This window comes from Macrobrachium rosenbergii, chromosome 51 (genome assembly GCF_040412425.1).
Source record: "Macrobrachium rosenbergii isolate ZJJX-2024 chromosome 51, ASM4041242v1, whole genome shotgun sequence".
In the NCBI taxonomy this organism is placed as follows: Eukaryota; Metazoa; Arthropoda; class Malacostraca; order Decapoda; family Palaemonidae; genus Macrobrachium; species Macrobrachium rosenbergii.
The window spans coordinates 45,766,023-45,775,527 of record NC_089791.1 but is presented as its reverse complement, the minus strand read 5'-3'; the positions used below and the strand labels follow the sequence as shown (position 1 = coordinate 45,775,527).

Sequence of the window (9,505 nt, the reverse complement as noted above, 5' to 3'; positions counted from 1 at the left end):
AGACTATGAAACAAAGCTCAAGTCTTGGCTAGCCAAGAAAGTCTAAGTAATTCTTACAGGCTAGCCTAACTCAGACTGTACAATGTAAATAAGTATGTTGAATTACAGATCAGTATGGCTGTGATATGTTACATAGGTTTATATATGTACCTCTTAGTGATAATTGCACTTGAAGCTGTACAAATAAGTTCTATGTCATGGTTCGAATGCTTTTATCTGCTTCTGTACAGTACATACAGTGTACTCTCCCCTAAATCACAACTGTGTGGATATGAATTAATGCAGATTGTAATTACATGCACACTGTAATTATATAAACAGTTTCTCTTATAAGATATGAGTAGCCTCATAGGTTCAATTATGCCTTTAAAATGTCTGCAGGTCAATTTAGGAAGCCTGTTGTTAATATGTGACATGTGAGATTCAGAACTGATTTTTGTCAGTTTTGTATTAAGATTTCCTGACACGAACAAAGATTACGACGGCTACCTTACTTGGGTTAAAAACTGCAGAAGGGATAAAGAACCAAACGATGAATCACACATATGCAGCAAGCATTTTCTGACAAAGTACAGTTTCAAACCTCCTGGTATGCATGAGCTTAAGTTTCTGTAGCAGACTTTGAAGTCCGGAATATGAATGTGGCTACCAAAGTAGATTTAGTCTAATATGTAACCAGAAGGGGCAAGCCGCCTATCAGTACTGGCAACGGCAAGATTTTTACAGCCCTGCAAACTACAATATTTATTGTATCCCTAGTAACAGTATCAGGTACAGTAAATTTTACAATCCTATGATATGATTGTACAGACTATTGAATACTGGCTGTTAGGTATCAGGTTATTAATAATAAGATTATGCCTATGGATGAAGCTTATATGGGATGACAGCGTTGGAGATGACAATTATTTTTGCATACTGTTGTTAAATTCTACTGCCTGTCACTTTGACCCATGAATAAGGAACTATAATACAGTAATTAGTTCTGCCACTAGAGTGTGTGGAAAGAAAGGCACATAACATCGTCAAAATTGGTCAACTTTATTGCTCAGGTGTATAAAAACTACAGACAAGACAGAATTAATATTTTCATTTCTACATGTAGTACATACCAATCTTTAAAGGCAACTGAAAAAATTGTCTGTCAATGCAGCATGATCATAACAACGTTGTAAAGACATCAGACATCTCTTCATTTTCGCATCAATCACGTCATGCATTGCATTTCTTAATGTCAGGACTCTCGTGTAAATATTCATGTGTAGAATTTTCTGGCCTTTCCGCCGACATGTATTTCATCATTGTACATTTATTATGTCTCTCAAAATTGCCATTTGTTTGTCTGTCAACAAACACAAATTACTCAGAGTGTGGGTCACAGCAATCGGAGGTTGGGCACCAAGTTTCCGTCTGCACTCTGCCATGTATACCTGAGCTCAGGTAATAAACAAGTTAATACCCAGTTGACCTTTCTTGTCCTCACAACTGGTGACCCAGGAGGTGACGATGGCTTATAGCGGTTTTGGCTTCGCTTATTAACAGACTCACTGCAGCCACTTTTACCTTCAGGGCTTTAACAGAACCGCGGTGACAAAAAGTCTAGGCCTCTGAAAGCTCCTCCTTGCTGCAGGGCATGACCTGCAGAATATCCATCCTGGCCCGTAAATATGATTGGCCCTTCGTCATCACAGACATCAAGTTCCCTCCTGGGCAATTGATTTCCTCGCACACAACGGACTTTGGCAGATGTCGGCGAAAACGCCTGCTGGATATACGAACCTGCCGCTCCCGACCGCTCCACTGGGCTGTATGCTCATCTCTTGAACAAATTACAGCACCCTCCTCCACGAGTTCTGAGACGTCTTCAAGCCAGGAGCTGCATCAGCCAGGAGCCCAGGCCAAACACGGCATCCATCACCATATCACCACAACAGGCCCGCCTACACGCCAAATTCCGGCGCTTGCCACCCAAAAAACTCCAAGACGCTAAACGGGCCTTCACCAAGATGGAACAGATGGGCATCTGCAGGAAAGCATCAAGCCTGTGGGCGTCCCTCCCTCCACATGGTAAAGAAACCAGACGGCTCCTGGAGGCCCTGTGGGGACTACCGTCAGCTGAACCTAGTAACGACACTGGACCACTATCCCTTGCCGACATGCAGGACCTAACAGGCGCCCTGCACGGGGCCAAAGTATTTACAAAAATGGATTTACTCAAGTCTTATTTTCAGGTACCAGTGCACCCTGACGACGTTCTGAAGACAGCCATCATGACGCCATTGGGAACATATACCTCTCCTACTCCACCTTACATCGCCTCGAAACGCCAGGGCCACATTCCAACACCTTATGGACACCATCTTGGGGGACCTACCTTTCTATGTTTGCTACGTAGACGACATCCTGATCTTTTCCAGGTCCCAGGAGGAACACCTGCGCCACGTCCTGGCCGTGCTGAAACGCCTGCAGGAGAACGGTTTGGTCGTCAGGTTTGACAAGTGTATCTCCAGAGCAGAGAAGGTAGACTTCCTGGGCCATGAGATCTCCCCGGCAGGTGTCCGCCCCATGGCTCAAGGTGGGCGCAAAGTAAAGTGTGCCAACGCCAAAACCAAGTCCCTACAGGAGTTCCTCAGCATGGTCAACTACTACGACCGGCTTCATACCAGATGTCGCCCGCGTATATCCCCGACCACAGTCCTGAAGGGAAGCAAAGCACTGGCGTGGGCAGCTCTGCAACAACAGGCATTCGAGCAGAAGATGGCAGCCCTCGCCAAAGCCACCACATTAACACATCACGACCCCACCACCTCCCTGAGACTTATCACAGATGCCAGCAACACGCTTGCGCATGGTGATTATGGAGCAGGTGTTGAACTCCCCACACCCGCTGGCTTCTGTCTCAGTTAACACCGCGCGGGGAAAGCTACAGTGCATTTGACAGGAGCTGCTGGCAATCTACCGCGGCGGCACTTCAAGTACCTCTTGGACGGCACCCCTTTTACCATCCTCACAGACCACAGAAGCCTTTAGTACATCGCTTACGAAGGTGGGATGATGGTCTCTTGAGGCAGCGTGCACTTGGCCGCTATCTCCAAGTTCGGCTGCCATTGGCAACGTCCTGGCAGGAAGAACCCAGTAGCCGACGCCCTATCAAGGGTCGAGATAAATTCTGTCCACCTCCGCATAGACTACGAGGAACTGGCGAAGGAACAGGCCGCAGACCCGGAAACGGCAGCCTACTGCACAGCACTCACCGCACTGAAGTGGGAAGATGTTCCGACACTTCTCTGCGACACAAGCAAGGGCCGCCCATGCCCCCTGATCCACGCGTCTAGGAGAAAGCAGACGTTCCATGTCATCCACGGCCTGTCCCATCCATCAGGCTGGCAACGGGGCGCCTGATGACAGAGAAGTTCATATGGCATGGTATCAGGAAGGACATTGTGATGGGTGAAGAACTGCATACCATACCAAACAAGTAAAGTCACCCAGCACACTGGATCAGGTATCGGAGAATTCCCTCCAACCATGTGGCACTTCGGTCATATCATAGACGTCGTGGGTCCTCTGCGCGCACAGGGGTGCCAGATACCTCGGACAGTCAGACTATTCCACACAGTGGTCGAAGCAACCCGATGACGGAAGCATCCAACGCAGCGCCTGCGCCAGAGGCCCTCCTGTCGAGATTGGATCAGCTGTTTTGGTGTGCCTGACGGCATAACTAAGGACAGGGCCCGCATTCTGTTGGGCTCTGGGTCGCCCTGGCAGCGCCTGATGGGACAACTCTCCACAGTACGATGGCATATAACCCCACAGTCAATGGCATGGTGAAAAGGGCCCACCATTCGTTGAAGGCAGCTCTGATGGCACGCTGTATCGACGACAACTGGAAAGCCCAGCTCCCCTGGGTCCTGCTGGGTCTCCACACTGCACCAAGGGTAGACGGTGACGTATCTCCCGTTCCGGGAGAGTTCTTCCCCACGGCGCCAGACAATGCAGATACCTCCCTTCCACGGCTGAGGGAAGTGGCACAGAAGTTCGCGCCCTGCAAAGACTTTCACAGACAGGACCCACTGCCCACCCTTGGGGGTCTGGATACCTGCACCCATATCTTCATCAGGATCGACGCCCACCGCCCACCCTTGACCAGACCATACAAGGGCCCATACCGTGTCGCCAACAGATCATCCAAGGCCTACCTCATCAACATCCACGGGCGTGAAGACTGGGTTTCTGTCGACCAGCTGAAACCAGCTTTCCTGTTAGACAGTGAAACTAGGGAGGAAACCGGCAGGCACCCAAAAATTCCTCCACAAAATGTGGCCGCAAATGATCCCGTCGCCATCCCGAACTCGGGGCCGGCTCCTGCTCCCAAAGCAATTCCATGATTGATTTTTTTTCAGATGTCTTCCAATCATTACTTTTGTAATTATTGTCTTGTGGGTGTAGTACTTGTAAAGACGACAGACGTCTCTTCATTTTCGCATCAATCACGTCAGGCATTGCATTTCTTAATATGTCCGCGACTCTCTGTAAATATTCATGTGTAGAAATTTTCTGGCCCTTTCCGAGGCGTATTTCATCATTGTACATTAATTATGTCTCTCAAAATTGCCATTTGTTTGTCTATCAACAAACACAAATTGCTCAGAGTGCAGGTCACGGCGATCGGAGGTCGGGCACCACTTTTCCGTCTGCACTCTGCCATGTATACCTGCGCTGAGGTAATAAAGAAGTTAACACCCAGTTGACCTTTCGTGTCCTCACAACGTTGCCAAATCTGCAAAATTTATGGCTTAAGTGTAGAAAAAACATACCAACAAAATTAGATATTATTATTTCTGTATACAGTACTGTACATACTGTATTTAGTAAATGGGGAATAAATCATTTGACAGCCTGTAGCAATGACGCCAGGCAGTGCATGTCACAGACTGCCAGGCTATCATACGCTGTCCAGTCTCTCTCTCTCTCTCTATCTATGGTCACAACCTCAAAGTCAAGACTTGTAGGCCAGCCAAAGGCACCATGACTGCCAACTAAGCCCAGTTTTTCACAGAATGCCCAATTTCTAAAATTCTACAATTTGGGAATCTTCTAACATATCAAACAATCACGTTTTAGCATTAAATCACAACCACAGTTCCAAGCAATGATGTTCCAGATTCATAATCCACAATACACTTGGCAAACACAATCTAATCAGGGGCTCCACTCCGGTGACAGTGTTAACATTAACAAACCACTTGGAAAAAGTTTGAGTATGCATCAAAATTCAGCAGAACTAATTTCAGCAATAGTAAACTTGCAAAACATGTGACCAAGAGTTTTGTACTAACCATGTTAACCTAAGATCACAATATTAAAAACTCCAACCTCCTGTAAGGGTTTCAAGTACAAAAACAATACCTCCCTTATTACCAAGATTCAATAGCCATTCAAGGTTGCACCAAAGGGTAGAGATTAGTTTTAGATGCAACCCTAAACTTATGGATAATTGAAATTTGGGGAATAAAGCCCAGTGCTAGGCTTGGCAGACCATTCAGCACCTCCTGTTATTTATTTATTCGTTATATTCCCCAGTTCCCAACAGTGTCCTCATTTTATTTTTAGCTTTAACAGGTTGAAATGAGTTAACTATCCATTTCAAGAGGAAATTAATGTAAAATTTTTCTAAATCACATCAAAAACTATCAAAATAGTATTTTACATCTGCATTACAGGTTTAAAGGTAACTTGGTACATTACTGGCACTTTAACAGCACTTATGACGCCATAACTTGAAGTTAGGCACCGTAACTTGATGCTGCATCAAGTTACAGCACTGTAAGTGCCATTAACTTAATGCCTATTCTTGCTGTTAACGCTGTCAACGGCGCTGTAACTTGATGCAACATCAACTTACGGCACTGTAAAATGCAGTTAACAGCACTGGAAAAGCGCCGTAAGATTGAATCCACTGCAAGTTGAATCCACTGCAAGTCGGTGTCACCGCAAGTCCGTGAAGCACTGTATTCATTTCACTTTAATACCAATCCTCAACATTGTTTTTTTTTTTTTTACTTTTGCCTAAGTCTCCTCAGAGTGCTTAATACAAAAATCATACTAAAATGCATTGCCAGCTTACTGCTACAATGATTTTTACCAACGAATGTTATTACCCACACGGACATTTTCTACACTGTTTGTTTCAATGGTCATAGGAGTGGGACTCCAGATCGGATTTTGATTGTTCCAGTGTACTGTGGGTGTATTTTCATGTAGAATGCATGTGAACAATGCTGAAGCATGATTGCTTCTTTTCTTCCAAGTACTGTACCACCAATTAAGTGAACTTTTAGAATTCTGGCATTGCGTGTGTGTGTGTGTGTTTTTAACAGAGCTAATGTTCATTTTAGTAACAAATTACCAGTAGTTAATTAACTTTCACTTAATTATAGGTATAGTTTGCATACTGGAACCCTCTATACTCTACAGTTATGGGGACCACAGTGGGAGATCATTGTGTGGGTGGGGGGAAATATAAAACAAGTTCGGTGCAATAGAGTTTTTTTGCAGCCGCTACAGTGTATAATCAAGACGCTGAAAATAGATCTATCTTTCCGTGGTCTTGGTAAAATGCTGTATGAGCTGCAACCCATGAAACTTTAACCACGGCCAGGTGGTGGCCTATCCTATACTGTCAACAGAAGCATTATTATGGTTAACTTTAACCTTGAATAAAATAAAAACTACTGAGGCTACAGGGCTGCAATTTGGTATGCTTGATGATTGGGGGGGTGGATGATCAACATACTAATTTGTAGCCTTCTGGCCTCCGTAGGTTTTAAGTTCTGAGGGCAGCCAGAAAAAGTGTGGACAAAACAAAGTGCGGATGGAGAGACAAAGCCGGCACAATAGTTTTCTTTTACAGAAAACTAACAAGTGAAATGACAAGGACGTATTCTAACATCCCTATGGTAGCCTACTTCTGCAAGTTTTGAATTTGATTAAGGTATGATTTATCGAATGTTTGATATTTTGGTAATTTTTAATGTAAAACAATTATATTTTGGAGTTGACAATACGATTTTCCTATGTTTTAATGCATCTGAAATGTTTCTGATATTCATTTTGGTGGCAAATTAATAAGCTTGGTGCCTAGTTTCAAAATACAACTCCTCTTATGCCCACAATAACAGGCACCACAATGAGAAACTGGGGTTTCAGGTGGTGGGAGAAATACAAGAGTGAAATACCAGAATGTAATCTAACATCCCCAAGATACTTAAGCAAGTGTCAAAGTGATTAGTGACTCCACACACTAAATAAGGGCCTGGTAACGTAAGTCACGTTATTGGGGAGCAAGGTACAGATCACCCTTGGTTAGGTTAGGTTAAGCTGCAACCCTATGTAACTCTTTTAATTGACAGTTCCCAAAGTTTGTTTTCCCACTACCCAAAAATCCCACTTCCCCTCTGTGATTCCCCTTAATTGTAGGCCATAAAGGGGGGGGGTTCCAATATCTCTTACATTATACAGAATTGATACAAAAACATATGGCAGAAATGTTCAAAGGACATATTAAAACAGCGAAATATAACTTTCAACCCGAAGATGTGATTAAGGTTTAAAGTAAGTATTCACTGGTAACTTACAAAAATGAATCTACCCTATGATGATTTGCTTCTTGTTTCACCTAATTTTTATACTAATAGTGTATTGGAGTCAAATTCACGGTCAAATTTCTATATACAATAACCCTACAAGGTGAAGAATAATCAGATATCATTAACAGATTATTCTTACGGATTGAATCTAGGCTACATGGGCTTACCGATGTGATTTAAGTGATGGAAAAAAAAATAGGGCAAATAAGAATAAAATGGAGGGTAATTTTTCAGAAGACACCAGCCAGCCATTTTTGCTAGAAAAACCATTTTGGGTTTTTCATGCAAAAATTACTAGGAAATGATAGGTCATGTAAAGAACCTAAAAATACCAACCTCAAATAATCTAGTGTGTTTATTGGTTACAATTTTGCCATATTAGCTTTGGAGTGGGGGGTGGGGACGGTATTGTCTTACCTTATACTGTAAGTCATAATCTGATTAATTTTTTCTCTGTTATCTATTGAGAAGAAATTTTTTGTTTTGATGTGTTTTACCCAAGAAAAGTATATACAAATTATAATGCGGGAGGTGGCTGCAATCTTTTGAAAAATAACCAAATGGGGTACTGCTAAGTATAAGCTCCGCACGGACTGCATGTTACAGTTCTGTGAATACGAGACACATTAGGGAGCCATATGTTCAAGAAGGGATGGGCTAAGGAAATCTATTATAAAAGGAACCATACTAACCTAACATACCTAACCTGACCTGTTACTTAGCCGGGGAGGCTCCGGCCCCCAGACCCCCCAGTGAAGGAAACTCAACTTATGAAAAATCCCCCTATAACATTGCACATGTGCAACGGCAAAATTATAATCAGTTCTGAGGTTAATTACAGGTTAATCATAGTCTAGCGACAAAAAATAACAGTAAATTCTTGATAAGCAACCAAACTACTATAGAAAATTAATTTCCAAGGTACTACCCGATGCAGAGCTAGGCTAATACTTAGCTCTAACCCAAATAGAATGGCTGATAAAACTGGTGTCTTGTATTTATTTTTTGTTTGAGGGGAGAACTATAGAACAGCTCTGTAAGGGGTTTGGAAACTGACTTGATAGTTATGAGGTTAATAATAACTGACCGACAATAAACAAGACCTTCTCTTTCATCAGCAACACTAAAAGTATACGAAAAATAAATTCCTAAGGTAGCCTAAGAGTCGGTGCAGAGATATTCTATAGTTTTACCAAGTATTTCTAAGTATGGAACGGTTCCGTGATTACGAGGGACATTAGGGAGACATAGGCTATGTTCAAGAAGGGTTGGGCTAAGGAAATCTATTATAAAAGGAACCACACTAACCTAACGTACCCTACCTAACCTAACCTAGTAGGCCGCGTTACTTAGCCCCCGAACCCGCCGGTGAAGGAAGTTCTGAGATTAATTACAGGTTACAGTCAAGCGACAAAAAATAACGGTAAATTCTTGTTAAGCAACTAAAATACTATAGAAAATGTCATTATACAAGGTAATTCCCGAGGCGGAGATACCTTTTTTTTTGTTGGCATTAAAGGCACAAACGTAGCCCTGACCCCACAGAAGGCATATCTATTCAAAAGCTATCTAATAGTCTTGGTTTATATTGTGCTAAAGCCAGCCACAGTAGTAAATCCGACAAACTGTTAACTGTAATAGTACTTACCATATCCGTATTGAATATATAGCAACACACTAGAAAGGGAAAGATTACATATCCCTTACATGGAAGCAAACACTCTTGCATGTCTTGAATGACAGACTTTACCAAGAGAAATAAACATAGGAGTTGACCCTTTTTTTATTGTAAAATAATGCATATGAATTTATATTCGAAAGGAACTATTATTATTATTATTATTATTATTATTATT

At 42.8% G+C, this 9,505-nt stretch overlaps 1 protein-coding gene across 1 annotated transcript; it reads left to right on the top strand.

Moving 5' to 3' along the window:
- The first annotated feature begins 3,797 nt into the window (after positions 1-3,797).
- Positions 3,798-4,388, top strand: LOC136833034 (uncharacterized). Its single transcript, XM_067094681.1, has one exon. It carries the CDS (start codon positions 3,798-3,800, stop codon positions 4,386-4,388), a length of 591 nt encoding a protein of 196 aa, XP_066950782.1.
- Positions 4,389-9,505: the final 5,117 nt, after the last annotated feature.